We start from the raw sequence: 26,036 nt of genomic DNA on the forward strand, positions 1-26,036 counted from the left end.
CAGAGGTGAGCTAAGCTCACCAAACCCAGCTAAGAAGCTAAGCTATTGGTCTTATCAGGCGGGACACGCTACACATTGCCGTGCTATAGCTCATCTATTACTGCTCCTTACCTCGATAATACTCAAAATGCCTTCATTTGTGTCTGGATCCGTCTCAATGATGAACTGTCCCTTCTCATTGCCTTTTGTTACTCTGTATTTTGCTCTCCAAGCTGGAGTGTTGGGGGAGTCTTTATCTTCCACTTGGAGCCGTAATACAGCTGGATGTTCCTGACCTGCTGAAATCTGCAGCTGGTACTGGGAGGGGAAAAGAAAGAAATAAGGACTCTTTCTATTTCCCAAGAGGAAGAAGCTTGTTAGCCAGTTCTGAGCCAGAGTTCCACTACCAGACCATAAGGAGCTACTTTCTGCACACAATCATTGTCTGCGGTGGTTCATGTGTCCCCACTCAGTGACAGAGAACCCCTGTGGGAGTTACAGAACTAACTTTCTTCCAACACATTCCCACTGACTTCATGATGAAGTTATTACTAAACCTGATCTTCTTCTAAAATCAGGAGACTACTCATCTGTCCTAATATTGACTATAGCAATAGACCCATAAATGCCACTGGGGCTTTTCATCCGGGATTGTCTTCTGCCATGTAAAAGAGATTGGTGCATACAGGCTTAGACCAGAACTAGTCTGCAGATGTTACATACCTGACCTTGTAGGAAGGAAGTATGCATGAGATTTTAGGTAATTTCTTCACAATGGTTTAAGTTTTTGATGGTGCAATGTAGCCACCAGCTTGCCTAACTAGCCCTCCAAACACAGGCTAAGAAATGCCAATTAAATCATCTAAGGCAGAAATATGTCTTAAAAGATGAGATGGTAATAAAACGTAATTTGTGTTTATTTTCTTCATATAAGTTGGTTACTGGTTGAGATCTGAAAATTCAGACTTGTGCCTTCTACTATGTAAGCAATACTGTCCTTGCATCACAACTTTTAAAAATGCTGTGAAGAACAACAGATGTACTCAGACAGAGGGAGCAAATCACTCCTGTAAGAAAGCTGGGAATTTTGCTAGACTGGAGTTAATGATGACAAAGCACAGATTTCTTGTAAAAACCTGTTTTGGCAGATTATCTAACGTTATTCCCTCAGGTCTTCTAAACAGCATTCTGCAGCTAGGAGACCTACCATACTAACACACCGGTGTATTTGCTTTCATGGGTGACTTTGTACCCATTGTTGTAACTCAGTATCTATTCTTACTGTTCACAACTTCAGATATTTAGACATACCAGTGCTTGACACAACTCTGCACTCTGGATGTGTGTACTGGTTTTGGCTGGGATAGTTAATTTTCTTCATAGTAGTTTGTATAGTGCTATGTCTTGGATTTGTGATGGAAACAGTGTTGACCACATAGGGACGTTTTAGTTACAGCTGAGCAGGGCTTACACAGAGTCAAGGCCTTTTCTGCTCCTCACACCTCTCCACCAGCGAGTAGGCTGGGGGTGCACAAGAGGTTGGGAGGGGACACAGCTGGGACAGCTGACTCCAACTGACCAAAGGGATATTCCATACCATACGGCATTGTGCTCAGCGATAAAAGCTGTAGGGAAGAAGGAGGAAGGGCAGGACATTCAGAGTGATGGCGTTTGTCTTCCCAAGTAACCATTATGGGCGATGGAGCCCTGCTTTCCCAGATATGGCTAAACATCAGCCTGCTGATGGGAAGTGGTGAATTAATTGCTTATTCTGCTTTGCTTGTCCATGTGGCTTTTGCTTTGCCTATTAAACTGTGTTTATCTCAACCCAAAAGTTTTTGCACTTTTACATTTCCACTTCTCTCCCCCATCCCACGGCAGGGGAGTGAGCGAGCGGCCATGTGGTGCTGAGCTGCCAGCTGGGTTAAACCACAACAACGTGTCAATGTGCAAATTGCAAAAACAGCCTTTGTGGGACCTGAGCTATTAATGGGACCAGAGCCTGAAAATGGATAGCTCTTAGCTGAGTTCAAGTGTAGTTGTCTGCTTTTCCCAGCTTTTAACTCCTCAGAGCTCTCTTCCTGCCAGCAACCTCAACTGCTCCCATTCACACAGCAAATGCTCTACAGGCACCCTCACAGCATGTGCCAGCAGAAGCATTGCTACCGCGCCTAACCACTCCATTCAGACGTACCGAGTTCGAGTTTGTAGGCAGGCAGGTTTAGGGCCACTGAGGGCTTCACGGATCAGAACTAGGATCTTTCAAGAGTAGATTGTAATCAGCACCTTAGCTCCTCTCAGACGTTACAGTAAGCTAGTCTGTCAGCATCCTTAGACTAACGGTGAGACAAAAACCTTCCAGTGCTGTACGCAGAACACTAGCAAAGTTTATCACTGTCAATAGCCAAGCATTCTCTTACTGTCCACATTTTTGAGAGATACTTCTTCTAACACGTAAGGCTCATTTCATGTGTTTTGGCCTGATTCTGCAAGTGTCTGAGGGTTCCCATTTAGTATTTAGTGTATTTAGCAGTTTGAAGGACTGAATTGTATTTAGAAAGGCTCAATAAAGTAATAATGCTTTTCCTTACATTATCCCTAGTAAATATAGGGAGGTGGTTGTTTGCATCTTCAACAGCTACATTCACTGTTGCAGTAGATGACAGCTGGGGAGTTCCATGGTCACTGGCTTTAATCAGAAGTTTGAAAGAGTTGGCAGTCTGAAAAACAGAAGAAAAGAGGGGCCCAACTTAGTGCAGAAACAGTTCCCACATTTTGCCAGTCACAGCTACAAAGCTGGATGTGAGACTCTCCTTCACTTACACCTGGTTAACGTATAGTGAACACGTATCATGCACTAAATGATAAGAAGCTGCCATAGGTACATCACCTTATAATCCAGGCATTCTGACAGAAGTATTGATCCTGTGGTAGGATCAATATTAAATATGAATCCATCTGGAAGGGGCATTTGCATACTTAGAGAATAGGACACCTGAGAATTCACAGTGCTGTCTTCATCTTTGTCCAAGGCAGTAACTTGGAAAACTGGCTCATCTAGGATGAAGAATTGAGACATTAATAGAAGTGTTTAGTCCCGACATGGAGTTTCCCAGGCCTGTCTGCAGGCTCTTGAACACACAAGTCCTAAGAAAACCTGTAACTTCTCCTGTGGCTACAGTTATCTCTGCAAAGACTCTGGCCGCCACCTCATTTGGGTGGCAAATCTGCCTAAAGTACTGTTAGACAAAAGAGAGAGTTACCACACTCCTGAATTTACTTTACCAGAAACATTCACTAGTTATTAATGCCAGCCCTCAGCCAGCTCCCGAGGAGTTGGCAACATGCCCACATGTCTACACACCCAAATTAAGTCTTTGTATTTCTAAAACAATGTGTCTGACCATCTTCTGTGAAGCCGTGTGCATGTGCAGGTTCCGGATCCACAGTTCAGATTAGTCTGCTAAATCTTGGCTTGTAGTTAAGAAGAAATATCTTAGTTTTTCCAGAATGCCTCCAACGTTATGCTAATGTACATTGAGGTTAATCAGACAAGAAGTCAAGAGGTAGGAAGTAGTCCTTCACAGGAAATAGTCCCTAAACCCATAAGTGTTTAAGTAAAACCTAGGGAGAAGAACGGATTTAGTAAGAAAGGAAAAAGAAAGACAAAGGAATTAAAAAGAGAGCGCTCATACACAAAACCCGTAGTATCCCTTGTTTGGATGACACTTACCTTTACTGTGGTTCTCTCTTATTGTAATGCTGTATTCCTCCTTGGGAAACTCAGGTGCGTTGTCATTAATATCTTTAACCTTTATTTTGAAAAACAAAGGGCTGTCCAATGGTTCACCAGTTTTTCTGCACACAACATCGAAACGTATCTAAATGAGTAGCGACACAGATATCAGAAGGGAATGAATGTTACCATTTAGCTATCAGAATGGAGCAAAAAACTTTCAATTTTGAAGCTGCTTCAGTCACGTTTGGCTAGCTTACATCTCTAAGTCATTATTTCACCTTTCAAAGGTAGTATATTCATAAGGGTCACCCAGTGCATTAAACGATGCTTTTAAAAAAATCAGTACCTGGAGCTAGATCTGGGTTATTTGCAATGACTGCCTAATATAAAATACATAAGTATCCTTGGGGCCAGGCAAAAGAATGCTTTCACACGTGCTTCCCAATTCTGAAGTATTTATTTCAGTAGTACATTCAGTTTTCTCTAGCTGCATTTCTATAATGTTTTGGCTCCATATCCATGAATGTGCAGAGGATTCAATTCTGAATGCTGAATTCTCCTTTGCTACACTTATTTCTACTTTAAAACCAAGCCCAGACTGCCTGCACTGCAACAGCCATGTGTCCAGTGAGGGGGAACAGAAAGCTCTCCAAAATTTATCTTTTCATTATGGAACGCAAGATCTTGCACAGAAAGCCACATGGAACGGTAACTATCAATTAGGTACAGTTAATCCACAGAGACACAAATAGAAATCATCACAGCATAAACATAAGGAGACCACAACTGAAGATTTTTAGCAAGAGGAAAACAAACCCACACTCAGGTATTTCATTCATACACTTGTTATCACATTTCTTTCATTACACTTACAGCTTACGATCACTTTTCTGCTTTTTAAGGAGAAACATACGCTTACTGTTATGTAAAGGTACAGTAATACAGCTTTGCAGCTCCTCCAGTATTATCTATTTTTTTGTAATGCATAACTATTTGCTTCTGTTCTCTTGAATATGAGTTTTTGGGTTTACAGCTCAGAGTTCTGGCCACTATAGCTGTAAAATACCTTGAATGTCAGGACAACCTTTTCATTTTTATATTATGATCAAGGGTCATACCAAAAAGAAGATAGAAAATAAGTGTAAGGATATTTGTGGAAGTCCAAACATGCCATAAAGATTTATAATCAATAGTGATATGGAAGTTACCTAACCATTCTGCTGAGACATCTTAGCATTTATTTAGAGGTTCAAAATAAGAAAAGGAGGTCATAAAAATACACACTTAAAATTCTTGTAAGTGTGTCTCATGCCTGTGAAGCATTTAGCCATGAGAAAGCAGTTAATATTTGCAAACAGTTTTAAGTATTTTTTTTAAAGTGTGTTACCTTAAAAATTGGGGTCTTTTCTCTGTCAATGGTACGATGTACATACACATGTCCATTTGCATCATCTTCTATAGAAAACAATCCAATCTCTGGAGATTCATCTACCCCAGGTCCACTGATCAGGTATTTTACTGATGTATTAAATGATTTGTTATTGAACAGCTTTTGAAAAGAGAAGTAGCACAATGCAGTGTAAGGAAGATGGAATGGAAATAAAAAAACTTTAGAGCAATTCTCTTCCTGCCCACCTTCTCTTTGCAGATTGGGCCTTGCTTGCAGGCTTGGTCTCAGCCAACTCAACAGCCTTCTGGCTCGCAGCATCACTACTCTGCACAATGTGCAGGTACCCAGCTCCGGGCAATCACCCTCTTACTCCTCCCACTCCACAGCCTTCGTTCCCCTGAGTATGCCTGCAGCTTCCCATAGAGAGGAGCAGTATACCCCCCACACCAGGCAATTCCACCCAACTCTGCGTAAATAAGACAACTTTGAACAAGTAAGTTTTTTAAAAGGGTGCTGTTTGATGGACAGTTCTTGCCCTCTCCTACCTTTGGTATTTTATTGTACAATCTGTGGTGATGAATACTTTACTGAGGTTCAAGAACTTCTACTAAAAGATTGTTTGTACCTGTCCAGCGTATTTTGGGAATGGTCCTTTGTCGTCCTCTTGAACATAAATGGTAGTGATAACCCAGGTCCTTTTCGTACGCTGTAGAGGACGTAGACTGTCTAACTGATAAGAATCTATCCACTATTGGATAAAGTGTATTTAGTGTCATAGTTTACATATCAACAGTTGTGTGTCTTATTATATAATATTGACTACAAACCTGAATACTCTTCTTTCGGATGGCTTGTCTTAAACTGAAATTTTCAAGTTCAGGAGGAAAACTGTTGGCAGCAGTAACCTTGTAAAAAAAAAAAAGCGATTGTGAGAAGTGTGGTTAACTAGAAACCATTGATATGTTGTCTAGGAGGAATTTGGCTTCACAGAAACATATTGATCCAGCTTTGACAGCATTATATTAAATTCTATCTTACCCTGGACACTCCATTAATATCATCCATCTCTTACCAAATGAATTGGCTTGAGAGCTTGGATATACTGTCTCTGGTCAGGTGCATCTAACACTGCATCTAACAGTCCATGGTATTATCTCTATGGCTTTTCTCAAACCAAGTATCTCCAGTTTTTAAAATATTCACCTCTGTCTCTCTGTGTCTAGTGCTCCTTTAGAAGTTGTCTGGTATTGTCAGGACATGAACCTACTACTGGAAAAAAGTAAAGTCTGGGGAGTATTTCAGGTTCTCAGAGACTCTCCTGTGTTCCAAACACCGCTGATTTACCAGAAGATGAACACTGGACCAAAGTCTCTAATCCAGATGAGCAAAATAAATTGTTGAGAATGGTGACTGCGCCCTGGTTTGCAGGATTTGCCCTTTTATTAAGCATAAGCTTTCTGCACCGGCTTCAAACACTACTTTTTACTTAAAATCTTGCACCAGAACGGAATATGACAGTATTCAGATTACGCTATTGCCATTAGCTCACAGGTGACTTGTACACCTTCTCCTAGTTCTCATTGCTTTCATTGGAAAGCTTGGGGGTTTATGACTCATTCCATCAAATGTTTCCAGTGGCATTTAACAAATGAAACAGAGCTCCTCCTGCCTAGACTTGGGCGAAGGCTGGACCTTTACCTCGCGACCTTTTTCTGCAGAAATAATATACTTATAAAATTGCCAGGCTATGAACTTGCCAAGCAATGGGGGCTCACCAGTAATGCCTTGGAGCTACACTGTGAAGATGTTGTATGACCTGGGGAAAACCTCTGTGATGTAAAAACCGCACGGAAGGCTTTACTACGCTTGCACGTAGTATTTATTAGCTTTGTTCCAGGTTCAGCTCTGCCAGCTCAAAGTTTAACCTGCCAAAGGTTAAACTGTCTGTGCCGGACCCCCGGGACGAGCTGCTTTCCCCTCTGTCTATGTGTAGCCACTTTCGATTATATGGGAAGCTTTGGCTCTGTGCTTCGTGGCTTCCGCACTGCTCCACGTGCACCAGCTGGCTCAGGCCATTGCCGGATCAGTTCCAGACGTGGTCACTGCTGGAAAGGAACAATCCAGTTCAGGCCCACCAACCCCGCGGAAACACTCGTGGAAGTGCCACTGAGTTACTGCGGGGGCTCGTCAGTCCAGCGGCGCCAACACTAAGCACCTGTGCGCTCCGCAGGCACGAACGCCCTGGGGTCCCTGGCCAGGGGACCCGGAGGGGCCCCGTCCCGGGAGACCCGAGCCCGGTACCCGGGGGCGGAGGAGCCGCCCGTGCCCGGAGACCTCGTCCCCGCGGGGAGGGCGCGCCGCACCCGCGCCCCGCACCTACCTGCAGGAGAAGCAGCGCGGGCAAGAGCTCCATGGGAGGCGGGCAGCGGCGCGGAGCACGGCGCGGAGCGGGGCCGCGGAGCCCGGGGACGTCTGGGCGCCGGCCGCGCCCCCGCCCCGGGCAGCGCGGAGCCGCGGGAGGCGGGGCCGAGGCTGCGCGGGGCGCGTGCCGGGGCTGGCCGCGCGCGGGCGGCGTGTTCCGCGGACGTCCGTGCAGCGGCTTCTGACAGGCGAAGGTGGCAGGAGGCAGTCACCCCCCGCAGCACGGCCACGGAGCTGGCGCGGCGGGCCCGCAGGAGGTCCCGGAGATGCTGGGCGGGATGGAGCAGCTCTCGATGAGGACAGGCCGAGAGAGCTGCGGGGGCTCAGCCTGGAGCAGAGAAGGCTCCGGGGAGACCTTCCTGCAGCTGCCAGGGCTGAAAGGGGGCTTGTAAGAAAGATGTGGAGAGACTTTTTAGCAGGGCCTGCTGCGATAGGACAAGGGGCAATGGTTTTAAACTAAAAGACGGGAGTTTTAGACTCGATCTAAGGAAGAAGTTTTTCACGACGACGGTGGCGAAACCCTGGCCCAGGTTGGCCAGAGAGGTGGTCGATGCCCCATCGCTGGAAACATCCCAGGTCAGGCTGGACAGGGCTCTGAGCAACCTGATCAAGTTGAAGATGTCCCTGCTCATGGCAGGGGGTTGGACTAGACGGCCTGTAAAGGTCCCTACTTTGACACAGAACCCAGCTGTGACCTTCTATGACCTGTGGTTTCACTGGCGTCGGAGCTGTCCCATAGGACAAGTGGATATTTCTGCCTTGTCAGACAAAATTAACAAGAAATGAACTGTTGATTCTGTAAACCTGAAATGACTCGAAGCAAAGCTCAATACTCCTCTGGTGTTCAGTCAGTTTGCAACTGCTACTTCCAGTATCGTACAAAACAAATGTGCCATTACTGCAGTTTTATGACCATTATTCAGCTAGAATAAAACATGTGGCTTTCCTTGACAGTTACTTGGAAATGCCCTTTCCTAATAACTTCACAAAAATGCAAACATGCAACTCTGTATTCAGTGGGAGCTGTCTTTATCTGCCATGCCCAGGAGTGCTGCTTTTATATCACTTCAGACTTTGAACCAAGAACAAGTTCTGTAAAAGCTTACTTGAAAGGTGATATAAACAACACTAGATTGTCCTGTTCAACCCAAAAGCCATCAAGCAAGCATGAACTTGTATACCTGAAGCTGAACTTCTCATCCAGCTTGTGAAAAATACATTTTAAATGAAACTACATCATGATGATGAATTACATCAGGAAGTGGGAAATGAAAAATTAAGTTTTGTAAAACCATGTAAAGGGAAGACTGAATGGCAGAGAGTATGGGGAAGGTCCTGGCTGCTGTGAAAACCACCTTTACAGCATTTTCCGTTCTCCTGTATTGCTTTTACTGCAATAAATTAAAGGCCACAATGTTGTAAATAAAGTGGGTGTGGGGAGGAAGGCAGATGATCTTCTCAGGTTCACTATGAACAGGACAAAAAGTAACAGGCTTAAATAACAGCACAGCATAGGATGGTTTAGGCATCAGGAAAACCTCAAATACCAAGAACATTCTGACGGTAAAATTCTTGTGTGCTATCTTACACAGGGGTTTTGTAGTGCTTGATATAAAGATTACAGAAACAGCAAAGCAAAGGGATTTTCAGCAATAGGAAATGGCATTTTTTTCCCTTTGAATCTCTCTCAATTCATTTTCTTCTTGATTAGTCTCAGCTGGACACATGAATGCTCAGTGTGTGAAGTTAAGTTAAACACACTTATCCATGTATACTAGCGACACGAGAATGTGGTTCTCTGCAAGCATCTACTGACATCTTTGCTATTCTTTGAATCACCCTCTAAGTATCCTGGAGATTATAACAGAGAATGTGAAACTCATTCATTACTGCATTTTAAAAAAAAAAGTATAAATGTGAAGAAGTAAGTTTTTCCTGTTATTTTCACCTATTATCATGCCTTAACACAGGCATGATAATAGGTGAACACAGTTACAGAAGTGACTGCCATGTGGAGTAGAAATAATCATTCAGCTTTAACTACTTTGCCTGGCCATCAGCAGCAATATAGTTGAGCTACCAGCTCTATCCTACACTGCAGTGAAGAAATTTTCTACAAGAAAAATTCAGAGGTGCCATCTTGTGGATGATGAAAAAATACAACTAAGTAACAAACAAGCAGTATCTCACTTTTAATATAGGAAATATACAGTAACTTGAATTACAAGATCACTTTCCAGTGAAATTGCTAGCAAAAATATCCACAAAAAATTCAATTAAATAAGAACACATGATTACCAACATCAAAAGCTGGGCTGCAAATTCTCAGTTAATCAAGTTCCAGTCTTTCCAGATGGAGTGGTCTGTTTAAGAAGAAAACCCACTAATGCCAATGGGAGCCACAAAGGCTCAATACCTTTAAAATAAGGCAAAAAATAGTACATTATAGGCAATTTCATACTGTGAAATTTCACCTATAATATCAGCTCCGAAAAAAGTATCACATACTGACTGAAAAAACTCTTGTCAAAATACTCTCAAACTTCTAACAAGACCCTTTAAATAGCAAATACAAGATAAGTTACCTCAAACAACAATAAATGAAACACAGAAAGGACACAAGCAATCATGGGATTACAGCATAATTAAGCAGTCTGGAGTCAATTTATTCCAACGAAATAAGCACAACCACCCTGTGTAGCGTTGTACCCCTCACCGTGGGCACGGCTCACCAGCAATAAGCAGAGGGGCACTGGCAGCGCACAGGAGGTAGGGATGGGAGCTACGGTCACCGCATCCTGGGAGAGGGGCATCAGCAGGAGGTGAGAGCTCCCTACTTCCCGCAACCCGTTCACTCTAAACTCAACTTTCTCAGAATACTGCTGAGCCTTTTTGCCTCCAAGAGGCATTATTGCCCCGCAACCCTGAATTCGTACTAGCCAATGTGATTTCTCATTTGGAAAGAAAAATACAGTACACTTTACCAGCCTTAAAAAGTGGCCACCTCATGATTTAGGATAGTGGACCAGCAGCAGCAATTGGTTTGAGTCTTCCTTGCAAGGCTGTTCCACTTGAAGAAGTGTGAAGCCCCTCTTCCCAGAATGGCACGCATTGCTTCCATTCTAGGGTGCAATGGTGCGGCGTAACTTCTGAGTAACTGCAGAAGCTTGCTATCTGTACTGCTAACAGAAAGAGGATCTGGAGGCATTGTGCAGGAACTTGAGAACTGCTGTGTATAACTGAAAGCTACCACAAGGTGTGAGGGGGTGGGGGGTAGAACTTTAACTGACGACAGTATTTCACTGCAGAGATGCAAGTAATGGAGAAAAAAAGAAACATGTCAAGAGAAAAACAATATTGTTTTAAAATTCTTCATGTTATGCATTAAAAATACATTATAGCATTACTAAGGAAAACAGTTTATACATATTGGAGTAAAATTCTGATTCTTCACATCTTTTTAACAGGGTAATTTCATTGAAAACAAGAGAGTTGTTCAAAGTTTATTCTGGTAGAACTGAAGTAGAATCTGGCTATTTATTTGAAATGCAACCTGAGTGTATTTGTTTTGTAGGTAGTACTGCAGAACATTAAACCTTTAAATTACCTAGAAAAAAATAAACCATTGTTTAAATATCTCACATTACAGTAAACTTGTTCTTCAAAACGTATCTTCGGTGCTAGGCTTAGAGACACACGAACATATGATCATATTGCTAAACATAGTGGAAAAAAATATAAATAGCCATACAAACACTGTGCTGTGGAAGTATTTTAATTCCAAACTCACTGTATTTGATGGAATAAACTTTTCCGCTATATTCAGAAATGCTTCTAAAGATAATATCCATCCATACAAAACGAATGAAACATAAACTATAGTCCTCTTCATAAAAGGAGCTCTTTTTATAGGCCCAGAGCATCGTCAAGTTAAAATGGAAGCAAGTGTGGCAAGATAAAATCTAACCCTTGCAGGTCTGCTCACGCTAAGACCTATTTGTTGAGGCAAACACAGAATTTCTATTTCTGTATGTGATCAAAGAAAACTATGTAAGAAGTACCAAATCAATGAACAAAAATTAGACTTGTGTGATTATCATATGAGACAAACTTACTTGGCCAGATCACAGCCAGAGCTAATGATGAACAAGTATTCAGACTTACTTTAAGTGGCATCACCATCTCCACCTGCGTAACTTTTTAGTCTCCAACAACAGACTGATGTCCATCATATCACAAGCACTACATTAAAACAAAACTTTCCTATATCTCTGAGAGAAAACTTTTCTCAGTGACAATCACTTTTGCTCTGGTCAAAGCTGACTGAAACACTATTTATTTATTCTTTAAGAAGTGATCATGCAAAATATGCCTGTATCTACATGCCCTCCTTATAACCTAGGAAAGCATCAATATAGAGTAACATTTCAGAGGAAAAATTAGCATACACTAATATTCAGTGCTATAATAACATGCTAAATTAATTACTGAATCTAACAGAATTTGTTTAAAAAACCCGCTATTCTGATTATTGACTTGATCCTGCTCACTTTGCTTTTGCTGTTTATAACAGTGCACTAAAGGAGTGTACTAAAATCGTGCACTAAAGGAGTGCTTCCTGGCAAGAGCAGTCCTACTAACTTTTGCTACTGTTAACGTGAATCAGGAAAACTTGACTAATGAAGGCTTGTGCAATTTGGACAAAGCTTGAATTTCTAGCACTGGATGCAAGAACCTTTCATCTAAAAAAAGCTGAAATACATGATGAGTCTGGAACAAAACAAAAGGATGAAACAGCAACAATAGAATGTGCTGGTCCTCTACAGTTGCTGGTGTTGGATGCCATCCTTTAAGTTTCACCACACCTCTGACACAGCCAGTTTATTTGATCTTTGAGCATGTCAGATTAAGTTTCATTTTAATTGCATAGAGCTGAATGTACATGCAACTACAACTCATTTTAACAGTAACCTCACAAATACTGAATATGGAAATACTGTATATTACATTTGTTTCCTTTATCAATTTAAAATTTCACATTTGGTCTCCAGTAGACTAGGAAAAAAACACTAAAAATATTTCTTAGACTATTCCTGAGCAAAGTTTTTATGTACTGCAAAATACTCTAGTTTATTACTATCTATTACTACATTTATTAAGAGCTCACATTTTAAACTATATATAAACCCATGCTTTGAAATTTTACAAAGCTGAAGATCTGGTAGGCACAACGAAAGAATAGAAACAATTAAGCATCTTAAACCCAAGATGAGATCAACAAGAGAAGTGCAATTTAACTATATACATAATGTATTATTTAGTATTTGCTATTTTTCATTTTCTGTCACAATGCGAAGGATCCGCTTCTAAAATCTGGTCTGTCAGACCTCAGCTCACTTCTTATAAACAGTTCACTGTGACTGGTGGCTGCGGATGAAGTTAATGCTGCTCAGTATTTCATTTTAAAATGAAAGTACAAAACATCCTCTAGAATTTCATCTTGAACAAGATCGTGTCCACAGCTGCTGTGATTGATTTGAGATTGTAGCAGCTGAACTGACACTTGAATACTCACTGAACTATCCTGCATATTGTCTTTATCTCACAGACACAAGAGAAAACAGAGGGTCTGAGGACAGGACCCAGTCCTGGTTGTACAATTTCCTTCTGTAGGGTATTTCCCCACGTCACTTCACTAAACCTTGAAACCACAACCCAAGCTAACTGAAGTAGACTGGACCATGGGATAAATAATAGTCATCTTGGGTGACTGAAAATAGGCATCTTTTGTACCAAAATATATCTTTACTTGAACTTTCAATAGCCTTTAAATTCATCCCCTAAGAGTCTATTTTTTATGTTTTGAGAGGCTACCAGTTCTGCAAATTAGGCCACAGAGTCTCTAGTAATACCCTCATTTTGCATTAGTCATATATATCCATGTGCAATTTGAAATTTGGTCATTTCTTCTGAATGACAAAAAGCATCAAGGCTTGCAAAATAACCTTCAAGGAAAGCTGTCTGTAAACACAGTGAAGATTTCTGGGTATAAAAATATGCATTCCATTTTCTTAATCTGTCACTATCGAAGCTGTCTGCCCCTTAATAATTTTTTGTCTTAAAAAGAATCTTTTCTGCATTAAAATATTTCAAAACATTATCTCCATTCTTATTATTATTTAAAAAATCTGTATCTATTTCATCAAAACAATCCAATTCATCATCTTCTGTGAAGAATTAGTTTGACTTTGCATAGATAAGCATGCTCCATTGTTTTATAAAAACCATTGAGCCCTTTTCCCTTGGAAAATGGCACCATCAAACCTGTCTCACAAAATAGCACATCTGTTCAAGAAAAAGAGCATGGATCCTCATCTCTCAAATACACCAAGGTAAGCATAAGAAATACCACAGACTTCAATGGACTTACTGGTGCAAACAGGAGGACATGTTATAATTATAGATTTCTCTAAACTCTGATACTCATTGTTATCTTCATTGAGCAAATGTAAATATTTTTGAGGAAAGACCAATGGAAGACACTTGCCTTCAGGGAAAAGATTTCCTGCTGGCCTTGCTGGCTTAAGATCAAATGTATTGAAATGAGCAGTTCTGATTTAGAACCATGCATCAAGCACGTATTTTCTCTGAATTCTCCTATGAAGAAAACATGACCCTTCTGCACTGACCAAATGCTTTCTAGCAGTCAAAAACCATCAACTTCTAATAATATATTTTTTTCATTTAAATTTGCGTGATGTTTGCTTCGTGCCATTTGTTTTTATTTTCCTGTCTCCTGCTGGTTTTTTAGAAGGAACGTAATTGTTAGCATTGCCATTTTTCTTTGGATTTGTACATGCATATGTTTTTAAGCCTTTAACGGGAGCAGCTGACCCATGAAATACTGGGGTTTGCTTAGGGGGTCTGATATTACCAACATTTTGAATTTTAGAACTGTTCTCAGAGGGCTGCATATTAAGGAGCTGTTGCTTTGCAGTCGTCTTTTTTTTCAGTTCACTCCTTACTTCACCAGCTTGTGTTTGAGAAGACAGTGCACATCCCACTCCCTCAGAAAGTTTCAAGTGACCTGGATGAGAATATAACTGGCGATTTTCTTCACAGTATGAATCTCCCCTGTAACGTGAATAGCTTCTGGGCAGCTTTGTAACACTTTCTTGGGGAACCACCTGCTTGTTAGGCAAGGGGCTGAGCAACGCTTTGCCTTTGCCAGGGCTTTTTAGGGTACGGATGGAACCAGGAGCAGTCTGTGGCCTGGCTTTGGCTGCCTTTCCTTTCTCATTCTGTACAGTCTGCATTTGCAGCCATTCCAGCTGCAAAAGGCGATCGATGTATTTCTCAAGAAATCCTGTTGGCTTTGGTCGAAATTCAGTTTTACCCTCTACATTAACAAAGATGGCCAGTTGCTTCAAGTCCCATGAGTTGAAAGGGGGTGGGAGGAAGTCTGGGTAGTAATACTCTGATTCTTTAAAACCCATATCAGGGACACGTTCCAAACAAACTGGATCAATTTCTTCAGCTCTGAGAATGAGTTCTGGTGGTGTGCAGGGAGATGGGGGAATGGGAATTCTTTCTGAATCAGAGAGATCACTGGCACTATCATCTTCAGCATCTTCTTTAATAATTTGTACTGATTCAAAATCAAGAAGCATTTCATCTACAGATGCTTCTTGCCATTTAGAAGAGCATGGACCAGCTTCAGCAACATGTTCTTCATGATTCTTTTCCAGCTGTTCTTTTTTACTGCAATAAAAATGTTGCACTGGGACATCTTTAACCCTACAGAAGCTACCTTGTGTGCTGCCCTTTATGCTAGGAGGGATCCTGTGCGGAAAAGATTCATTTTGCCTTCTTTCTGGGAGACTCCTCTTTGGTCCTTGTACTCTCTGCAGTGATGTGCAAACACTTGTGATCCTAAGTAAAAAGAAAGATCATATCCTGTTAGAATGATTCATGTCTTTGGAGCAACAGTTTACAAAGGTCGTTCTACCCCCCTCAAGGATCTTGTTCTACTCGAACAAAGCTAAAATTGGCATGGAAACTTAGTAATATGGTAAAATTAATATTTGCTAGCAGAGATAACTGATTTTTTTTGGTTTTATGTTATTCTGATTTCGCCTGAGAACTCACTATGTAAATTTCCATACTGGTAACTTAATTTGTTGTCCTCACAAATGCTGAATTCTGGGACCAGTTAAGCCAAAGGGAAAACACAGAAGCCATGATTTCATCACAATCACTTTCATAGTTTGAAATGTCTACAAATTAAGCAGGCAATCTTAACATAAAAATTACCTTTTTGACTGAGTATTGTCAACCAGCTGGTTTCTTCCCTTCTTGAAAATACTTGGTTGGTTACCATCCTGAGTGTCATGGGAAGTCTGAAAAGATATGAAAGTATGTGATGTTACTAAGAAAGCTGACATAAACTAAGTACCCTTTTTCTGTAAACAAAACAAAACAAAGAAAAGGAATTATTTACCTTTTCAGTGGTGCTTGATACATTTGTGCCTAATCTTCCAGAAGATTTCACATGAGAAATTGGTTTATTTAGTCCTTTGGTGCTCGGATGGCTTTTTCCATTATTGTAACTAGCAAGGATTAAACAGAATATCACATATAAATAGCAACATATACAATCATCAGAATAGAAATACAATAAAAGTTTAGACTGCAATTCAGTTTAAAAAAAGAGAGTTGATTGCAACTCTTCTTAAAGTTCATCAGAACTATGCCAAGGACACTTTTTATTTTTTATAATACTAATGTACCACTATATTTTTAACACTACTAATGCAAAAGTGAATAATTCAATCAGATGTTATAATAATAGAACTTGGCCCTTATATAGAATTCTCTATCAGAGGATCCCAAAGTTACTCTGGGGATAACAAATTGTAAATATTACAGACTACATATTTAACTACTAATTTCTATAGTATCTGGTACATGGTCCTACTGCAATTTAACAAAATTAATTGCAAAGTATGATATGAAGGCCACTGCAAGCCCAATCTTGCTTGCCTTTCTCATTTGCATACTTTCAACAAAATTTAAAGGATTATTCCTATGAAGTTAAGGAGTGGAAGTGGGCGGGGAGCATACAATCTATTCTGATATTAATACAAACAATTTCACAACAAAGACACAAACAAAATTCACCATTTCATGTTATACTGGGGTTGTGGAAATACTCGTAGGAGAAAAATTCATATGCAAGCAAAAGGAATGGCATTACCGATCTGGACAGCTTAAAACTAAAATATGTATTTCCTCAGTTAAATCAGATACACTTCTGTGTAAGCATACAGAATCATTATATCAGGGTATTCTGTAAGAACCAGAAAATAGCATTTGCTCTACAAACAAGAAGTATTACCAATTTTAAAAAGAAAAGCTTTAAAATGTCATTTTAGAACAGGAATAAGCAAACTGTGCCCTCCCAGTCTAATCGAGTTTGACTGCAGTTCGGTTAATTTGTCAGACTGTACATCTTGTTCACAGTTTTTATGTCAGTATTTTAAAAAACATGATTTAAAAAAACAATCAAGAGCTTATAAAAGAATGAAAAGAAGTCTTGGGCCTCCAGTATTGATGCAGTCACTGCTGGCACTTTGTGACCCGCATGGTCATACAATCACTTCTCTTGCCGTGGATCACAGGATAGGATGACAATCTGAGCAGTACCGCCATGCACTTATTAACTGATCTACAGTATTTAGAGATTTCTGTAACTAGAAAGAGAGAAAATAATTTCCTTACTTTACCATTCCTTTGTGGTTTGCATTGATTTGGCTTTCTTTCTTCTGTGTCTCTCTGTGCAGTGATAAGGGATATTCTTGAATGCCTGGTCCCATTATCACTCCTTTCAAAAGGTATCTGCACTTTTATCTTTACATAATCTTCGAATGACTCCAGTCTTTTGGGTTCGTAAGACACAGCATATCAAATGCAAACATCACCACGTCCTAGAGATGCAGTAAACAAACACCATGTGATTCCTCCCAACGTGATTTAGTTTTAAAACAGTCAGATAATCAGCTACCAAACGGTACTGGAAGACATTGTGCCCTCCTCCCCCAGCACTCGCGTAATGGGAACCAGCATTATTTGCCGTACTGTTGCCGATCCATGCCGCGCTGCCTTCACCCCAGGCACCGAGAGGGCCACGCAGCGAGGGCAGCACCGCTCCCACAGGCACGACTTGGTGTCTCGGGCTGGGCCAAACCCAGCTGTGTTGGCCGCAGAGTGGGCCAAAGCCAGCCAGGGGCCAGAGGGCTGGCTGCGTGGCCAGCAGCCCTGCTGCTGCTGCAGCCACGGGACACAGCCCGTCCCTCAGCACAGGGACCGCACCAGGGCCAGAGGGAGGCTGGGCCAGCCGCCCTGCCGACCACCGGGGTCTTGCCATAAGCCCGTCCCTGAGGGACTGTTGCTAAAATACAGGAAAATATCTGAAGGTATTTCAGCAGCGCTAGAAAAGCTACTTTTCATTGTGTAATGTGCTCGCCATCATTTTGTTCCTCCTGCGCAGCATTACATGTATTGACTGGAGCCAAGTATTTAACAAGACCAGATGATCAACCACTCGCATGCCGTGCACGTTGAGTTGTCCTTTTTGTGTCAGAAAATGTGCTCTTCCTATATTCATATAGTCAAATCTGCTATCAAATGCTTAATTTTTTTGTTCTTCCAAAACAAATCTCCCAGTACTCATAAATTCCTATTAAAAATACTCAGAGCAGAATTTGCATCATCCTCTTATTTTCCAGAAACTGCATTACCGTACCAGGGCGCACAGCTAGGATTTGCAAAAGGCAACAGATGACGAGCACCAAAATACCTCTCTTCACCCGGCTTTAGTTTTGTTGCAGTGCTATCTATAGACCTACATTTAGGCTTATGTTCCTACCCCTATCTATTCGCGTTTGACCCAGCCCTGTCTCTTAGGTGCCCCTCTCCCCCGCATCTCCCCGGCCGAGGAGGAGCGCAGGGCAGGACCTTTCAGATCCCGACGGGTCCGGGCCCTGGGTTTCGGAGCAGTGGCTAGAACGCGCCCGTGTAAGGCGAGACCGGCTGCAGGCTGGTTTCGTGGCTCCGGGCCCGCCATGGAATGCTCTGCCCGCAGCGGCCGCCGAGCCGGGCCCCGCTCCGCTCCCTCCCGGGATGCACCAGCGATTCCCGCTGCTACCTGCCGCCGCGCTCCGCAACCACAACGACCGGAGGGCAGCCCCTCAGCTAACGGACCGCCTTCTGCGCTTCCTCCGCCTGCAGCCCCCCCACCACTGCCGCCTGTCGGCCCTCTCGGCCCCTCCAGCCCGCTGCCCGCTACCTGCCTGTGCCTCAGCCGCCACCGGCAACTAAGGGCAAGGTGCGGGCAGCGACGTCAGGTGGGCAGTGCGCAGGCGCGCGGCGGCGGCGCGCACAGGCCATTCGCGTGTCACTTCATGTGCCACTTCCCCGAGCGGCGCGGGGTAAGGGGTGGGAGGGAGAGACTCCGTGCATGCGCCGCCGGGGAGGGAGGGCGGGCCGGCGCCGCCGGGGCGGGCTGGGCCTCGCCTCGCCGCCGGGCGGAGGGGGTACGGTGCAGCTGATGTGGGCTGTAGAGTCCCCGAACGCGGATCCCCCCCCCTCCAGCCACAGTACCGGGCCTGCCTCCACAGCCCCGCCCGACAGCCTCTGCCGCGACAGGCCCCGCACTCCCTCCAGCCTCTGCAGCAGCCCCGGCCTCAGCTCCGGCTCCCTCCCGACAGACAGCCTCCAAGCTTTCCCGAGCCTCGGCTGCTCTCGCGAGTCGCCCAGCATCCAGTGTGACAGCCTGGAGTGCCCCTGCTGCTGCGGGAGCGTGGGGTCGGTCAGCGTCTGCGAGGACAGCCTGCAGGCCCCGCGTAACGGCCGAGGGTGCTTCGGGGCGCACCACAGCAACCCCCAGGCATCCAGCGACCTCTCCGACAGCCTGGAATCCTTCGGTGTCCAGCACGACAGCCTCCAGTCAGTCTCCAGCCTGCCCGAGAGCTTCACTTCCTCCAGCATCAAGGGTGATAGCCTTGAATCCCTTTCCAGCCTGAGCAACGGGTCCACCAGCCAGCACAGCAGCCTCAAGTTTACCAGCCAGTGAGTGTGCCTTCCTCTCTCCATACAATGCACTGCCCTCTGGATCACTTCGAGCTCCTGTGAGAGCTTCCAGGTTTCTGCCCTTCATTCAGAAGGCTACCTTGCTCCAGTTGATTTTTGCTGCATCCAGTGCAATAACCTCAAATACTGTTCGTGGCTACCGTTCTCAAGTTACGTGCCTCAGAGCAGCAGTGCTCATTATTGCCTGCAGTGTTAACGCTGATTTTTTGTCATTGCTTAAGAATGGAGGTACGTGGTCCTCGGAGGAATCCCAGCTACCTCTCTGATCTCTATCAGAACATGTTACGGGCTGAAGAAGCACTGGGACGAGGGCAGCAGCCGCCCCCACCAGTCCATACAAATAGCAGCATGACTCTCCGCAGCAGTACCCCAGCCAAGGGGAGCCCTCAGCCAAATAAGCTTCAGAGCAGTACTTCCTCTAGCTGTGATCCGGTCTTACGACCTATCATACGCCGCCGAGCAAAGTCTTTGCCTACATCACCCGAAAGAAGGAAGCAGGCAGCAGTGCAGTGTCAAGTTCCTGGATGCCAGAGTCGTATGAACAGGGTGAGATTTGCTGATGCTTTGGGCTTGGAGCTCACCGAAGTGAAAGTCTTCCAAAGTGGGGAGGATCCATCGATCCCCTTGCATGTCCTTTCCAGGCTCTCCATAAACTCAGACCTCTGGTACAGCAGCTCCGACTTGGAGTTTACCATGCAGTGCTTGGTCCCTGACTTCCAGCAGCCTGCAGACTGTATGGATTTCTCCTCCCGACTCCACGAGCAGCAGGTGTGTCTTGAACGAGTGACCAGCTCAGATTTGGGTCTTAGTGGCACCATCCAGGTCCGCAATGTTGCTTTTGAGAAGCGAGTATCTGTGCGATACACCTTCAACCAGTGGAAAAGCCTCCATGAAGTGTGTGCCCGTTGGCACAGTAGCATCCCTGAGAAAAACAGGCAGAATCAGGTTGATGTTTTCACTTTCTTTCTCCCTGTGCCTCCTTTCCTCCTTCAGCTGTGCTCTGTAGTCCAGTTTGCAGCAAGGTACCAAGTCAACGGCCAGGAGTATTGGGATAACAACAGAGGCAAAAACTACAGTCTTACCTGCCGGACTCATCCCCTTAAAATGCCTAGAGAATGTGAGGAGAGCTGGATCCACTTCATCTGAGCAAAGGAAGTGGATGCAGAGCAGCTTGTCAGTAGTCTCGGTGGCACTCTCTTCCTTGGCCTGGCTCTCTGCTCCTATGGCAACAGCCTCCTTTTTGAAACCTGACAAACCTGGCAAAGTGTTCCAGGGCAGGGAAGTAGCCAACAACCCGTACAAACTGTTCTAACCCTCTCAGAAAGTAAAAAGGGCCAAAATGTGTATTGAGTTACATCTGTTGAAAGCCCGTGTGATTTCTTGTAGTGTATGAGTCGGTGCACAATGGTTCTAGGGGATGCTGTCAGGCTACCAGAGAGCAAAACAAGACACATCATGTTGCTAGTAATATTCTAAGTTGCACAGAATATTTCTAACTGATCTATTTTACTATTTTGTACTGTCTATTTTCTAAATGGGCAGTGTGGCTTTACTGGTTTTGTTTCTAATTTTGTTTATATTATTTCACTAAGGCTGGGCACTATTCCATTTATGCATAATTTGGATGGCAAACACTGTAGGGAAGTACTTGAATTCATATATATATATATGTATTATTAAGACTGTAACCATGTTAAATATTTCCATTAATATTTGGGTTGCAAATTAGATGTTATTATGAGCAAAACATACAAAGAAAATGAACACATGCACAGAAGCACTTGTGCTGAATTTTTATTCAAAAAAATTTCAAAAGGATTGTTCTCCTCCCGCTTTTCCCCCTCCCAAATTACTGTATTTCTTTCATCAGCAAAACCACTGAATTGCCTCTTAGCACACCAATAAAAATCCCTCTCTTGCGAGACTGGTATTTGACACCATTTTGTGATGGATGTTGCTGGAGCTCAGTGCAATACTCAGCTTACTGGCAGAAAGATGCTGTTGCCATCTTCTGAGAGGGACTCTTTTATGTGTCATCAAATCCGAGCATTATTGCAGGCACGGACAGATTATGTAAAGCTAAGGCTGTCAATTTAAAGGTTAATGTCATGTATATCAGTGCCAGTGAGGTAAGGAATGTATGTCTCAGCAATATGAGTTTGGCTTGTATTCCTTCCACAACCTCTCAGGGTATTTGCATGTGCAAAATCTTGAATACTAAAGTATTATTCCAAGTTTGCCTTTTCCCTCTTTGCTTGTCTTGCACTACTGGAGAAGAATTGACAGTAGCTTTTACTAAACCAGTTGTCTGGCATTGCTGACTGAGTTGAGCAGGCCGACTTCATAAGAGAACTGAGAGTCTCTCTGGTTTAAGCTGTTGAGCATTCGCACGTGACTACTGGCGCCTGTCACATCAAAGATGAAATTTGCACTTATGTTTTCCTGTCACAATCACCAGTGAACATCAAAAGGATTCTAGTTGACAAAAAGAGGATTAAGCCATTAAGTAATGGCAGTATGCATCTGTCGTGAAGGAAAAGTTATGACCACCTTTGTAAATTCTCTTGATAGCTTGCACTGTGTTCAAATTGAGCACTTCCCTTATAATGAGGATTTTGTAAAAGCAAATTCTTCACAAAGGTTATTGCCATATAATGCACTTTTAAAAACCTGTATTTATTATAGTCATACAATAAATTAACGTCTAGTAGTCCACAGTTTCAAGGTTCTTTAAAGCATGTTTTTTAAAGAAACATATGGAATCTATGTAAATGAAAAGGGGTTGTCTTTTCTGATTAAATGTTGTGTCCAGAATAAAGTACACTACACAATATATCAGAAAAGCACATATGCAAGACAAAAGGTCATTTTGTTTTAGTGGAGAGCTGTATAATTGCAAAGTGCGTAATTAATTTTAAAAACAATAATAAAACTGGCTGTGTTAATACAAAAGATTGTAATAAAAGCTTTTCACAATTTTATGTTCTTTTTTGTCAATGGTACTCCTGTTTACACTTAAGAAAACTCATGAGGCAACTTAGTGCTGAGTTGTCTCTTACAGAACAACATACTCAGGAAAGGTCGGTTCAAGAGTTGCTAAAAAATGAACAAGCACTTGGTAAAAATACAGTGATTAGTCTATATAGCTGCAAAAATGACCAGGCTGCCACTTCTTGCATGGAATTTGCTGTCATTTCACCTCAGAGTTTTGTGCATGCAGCATCTCCAGGATTAAGATTAATGTTGGAAAAAGGCACACTGCCAGTTGATTCTAATACGGTTTCATGGAAAAGAAGACAAAGGGGTTTTCTTCTAATGCACTTTCTAAAGCTGTGCTAGACTTTACTGAACTCATTCTTTTCAGACCCTCCCAGTTGTGTTATTCTTTCGTTTGTTCTTTCAGTTTTCATTGCTGCAGTCTTTCCTCTCAAACCATGTTCTTTTCACTCACAGTTTTCTTGAAAATAAGCTACATAGGGTATATTAAGAGAGTGTCCACCTCTATAGCAACTGATACGTCCTCTATATGAAATGCATTTCCATCAGTGTCAAGCATTTACTTGATACAGTTCAAGATTTGAATAATCTTGAAACAGATTTCTGCTAAAGCAAAGTGGAGACATTTAACCAGAAGACATAAATAAAGACATGTATTACCATTTTTTAATCGGTGTTAATAACTTAGACACTGCATTGTCAAAGTTGCTTGGGGGAAAGATTATTATTGCAAATCACTGTTTAAATACATGGGAATGTCTATATTATGCCAAGTTGTTTAATAATGTCAATGTCACTTTTTATTACAAAGTATACAGATTATATGTTATATGCATATAGACGCATAAAGGAGGGTGCTTTTAGAAAGCATGGTATTATAATGTCTTTATGACTCTTGTTTTTCCATTTTCCTATACTACTGATCTGAATCAGAATTAGTGGTAACACCTTAATTGTTGTAATTTACCCACTAAAATAGAGTATTAAGCATCTCCTGGAAATAAATATGGCAACCACAGCATAAACTAACCAGGAGACCAGCAAAGGATAGCAGTCTTTGATTTTAACAAATCACTTGAAAACAATGTGGATTTCTTTTAGCCTGGCGAGCATGGGGAGTGTGGGGAGGTGCATAAGGGTATTACACGAGAGAAGGACTGGCTTTTGCTGTGAACACCGAACCACCAGGTTTATCTTACAGGTAGTTAGTGTTATTTCTAATGTAGGTGTTATTTTTACATTTAGTTTCCAATTCATAGTTTATTTGTATTTATCTTACAAAGAAAAAAATTTAAATTCCAACTTGTAGTAATAGTAACATGCTAACAGTCAACTGTAACTACAGTACTTAATTTAGTGCATCATCAGTGCTCTATATAATGTTATATGTACTTTACAGCATTGCCTGGCACAGACACAGAATGGCAAAGTCTAAATGATGAGTCATTTGTCAACATGAATCTAATGTTAGTGCTGACTTCTTTCCTGATTTGGCTTTCTCCTTATGATCTCAGATCTGCAACTATTTCAGCTGACACTTGATATTAAAACTGCTGGCATCAACGCTTCTGAGCCTTCTCAGTTCTACATACAACGTGCCAAAGACTGATTATATTGACCAGTACAATGTTTTCCAGTACCTGTAATGAAGGTAAATCTTTCTGCTACTGTAGTGAAGAAAGGGTCCCTGTATATATTGCTACCGTACTGTGAAGACAGTTTTGCTTCCACTTTCTCTGAAATTTTTAAGTGTAGTGGCCATATCTGTGGCCCAAATAATTTCACTGTTTGTTCCAGACTGTTTAATGCATAACTTGATGAAAATTCTGCTTTCTGTTCATCTCCCTTCTGCTAAACCAAACAAAACAGACATTAGAGAATGAGAAATGAAGTAGCCTCCCGGTCACATCAGTGTACCAAGTACAGGAGGTAAAGTGTATGATCCACTTCTCCTGTGCTTTATGGCTCACTTTTCTTTTGCTATAGAATGAGTAAGGCTGCTTTCTTTACAATATCTGAAAATCTGTGGATAGTCTAAGCCCGTTTGTATGCTAATGTGACTGGTTAAGGGAAAGCATCAAATGCCAATTAGCTTTTATTACTTCTGCTTCATATGATGAAAGTAGAATTCAGAATTCAGGTTTTATACATAATTTCTGATGGTTGCAAAATTTGGTCCCTAGTAGTTTCTCAGTAAAGCCATACTTCTACAGATCTCCTTCAGACCACCCACAGCTTTCTGCTGAAGTACCCCAACAGCGAATGTGACAGCAGTTAATGCTGCAGTTAATCGCTTCAGCTGAACATGCCTCCTGCAAAATGCTCAGCACTACTCAGTCCTCTGGATCAACTCCTCAGTGGAGATACTCCAATTCTCATACCACTTGTCATTTTCTTGATTTACAGTGACATCTGGTGGTATTTTAAATACTTTCTGTGCAGCTTTTATGCCTTTTATAGTATTGATTTGTTTTCTTTCTTATTGTAGAAAGACAGTGATGTTATTTTATTTACAATTGCTGCAGGTTTATCTGCTGTGAAAGGTGATTCTTCTCCTAGATGCTCCACTATTGCTGCTTCTTCTAGGTATGAATGGAGATGCTTCCTGACACTCCACCGGAGTATGTGAGATTCATGCTGAATTTATATTTGTGATACAGGTGATAGATACACCAGTATCACACCAGTACAGGTAAACCCCACTTTGGGGTTTACTGTTGGATTTCATTTAAACGCATTACCCAGTTCCCTCCGTATAATAAAGACCACAAATGTCAGCAGAAGCCCTTTACCAAGAGGTCTGTATCTAAGCTTCTGCATCTATTCTGCCTACTCGGCCACTTGATGGTACAGAAAATTTTTCTGAATTAAGCATACGAATGAACTACGCTGGTTTAGCAAACTCATGCCCCGTAACTGTCGTCTACACCATGCACTGAAGTTGGTGTTCTAAATAGCGGGTATCAACCAAAACAATTTGCAATATAAAACAAGTAGAAGAGCGGAGGGCCTGCGCAAGCAGGCGCAGTCCTTCGACAACATGACTCCGTACCGCACATCAGTAAAGCCACCCCCACGGCTCCCTCCTTCCCCCGTGCAGGAGATGGCTTCCCTTTCCTCCCGCGGCCGCGCCGCCCTAGTGCCGCCACTGCAGCGGCTCCTGCCGCGGGAAACATCCGGCAAACGCTTCGAGCGCTCCAGCGCGGCGGCAGCTAGGGGCGCCGGGCCCGCAGGCCGCCCGCCCCGCTCGGCGGGAAGGGCAGGCGCCCCACCGCGGGGGCGGCGCCGTGTTTCACAGCCGACGGGGCGGCTGCGGCCCCATCCGCACTCGCGCTCCGAACGGAGCCCGAAGCCAGGTAC

General features: G+C 42.7%; 3 protein-coding genes across 3 annotated transcripts in view; 1 reads left to right on the plus strand and 2 right to left on the minus strand.

Annotated features, from left to right (window-relative positions):
* The window catches only part of CDH26 (cadherin 26), a gene marked incomplete at both ends in the record, with an annotated part of 29,231 nt that extends 23,058 nt beyond the window's left edge, over positions 1-6,173 (minus strand). Inside the window, 8 exons of the mRNA XM_082007150.1 lie at positions 112-297; positions 2,571-2,699; positions 2,870-3,036; positions 3,713-3,860; positions 5,106-5,267; positions 5,734-5,856; positions 5,936-6,013; positions 6,147-6,173. Coding sequence (XP_081863276.1) covers positions 112-297; positions 2,571-2,699; positions 2,870-3,036; positions 3,713-3,860; positions 5,106-5,267; positions 5,734-5,856; positions 5,936-6,013; positions 6,147-6,173 — 1,020 coding nt within the window. The remainder of the gene's footprint in view (positions 1-111; positions 298-2,570; positions 2,700-2,869; positions 3,037-3,712; positions 3,861-5,105; positions 5,268-5,733; positions 5,857-5,935; positions 6,014-6,146) is intronic.
* An 8,096-nt stretch (positions 6,174-14,269) lies between these two features.
* Positions 14,270-17,404, minus strand: FAM217B (family with sequence similarity 217 member B; the record flags this gene model as incomplete). Its single annotated transcript, XM_082007357.1, has 4 exons — positions 14,270-15,461; positions 15,843-15,928; positions 16,030-16,138; positions 17,310-17,404. 4 exons carry the CDS (start codon positions 17,402-17,404, stop codon positions 14,270-14,272), a joined length of 1,482 nt encoding a protein of 493 aa, XP_081863483.1.
* Positions 17,405-19,901: 2,497 nt separating this feature from the next.
* PPP1R3D (protein phosphatase 1 regulatory subunit 3D) lies at positions 19,902-20,825 on the plus strand (the record flags this gene model as incomplete). Its single annotated transcript, XM_082007394.1, has 1 exon — positions 19,902-20,825. One exon carries the CDS (start codon positions 19,902-19,904, stop codon positions 20,823-20,825), a length of 924 nt encoding a protein of 307 aa, XP_081863520.1.
* Positions 20,826-26,036: the final 5,211 nt, after the last annotated feature.

This window comes from Phaethon aethereus, assembly GCF_964289735.1.
Source record: "Phaethon aethereus genome assembly, chromosome: 16".
NCBI classification, from domain to species: domain Eukaryota; kingdom Metazoa; phylum Chordata; class Aves; order Phaethontiformes; family Phaethontidae; genus Phaethon; species Phaethon aethereus.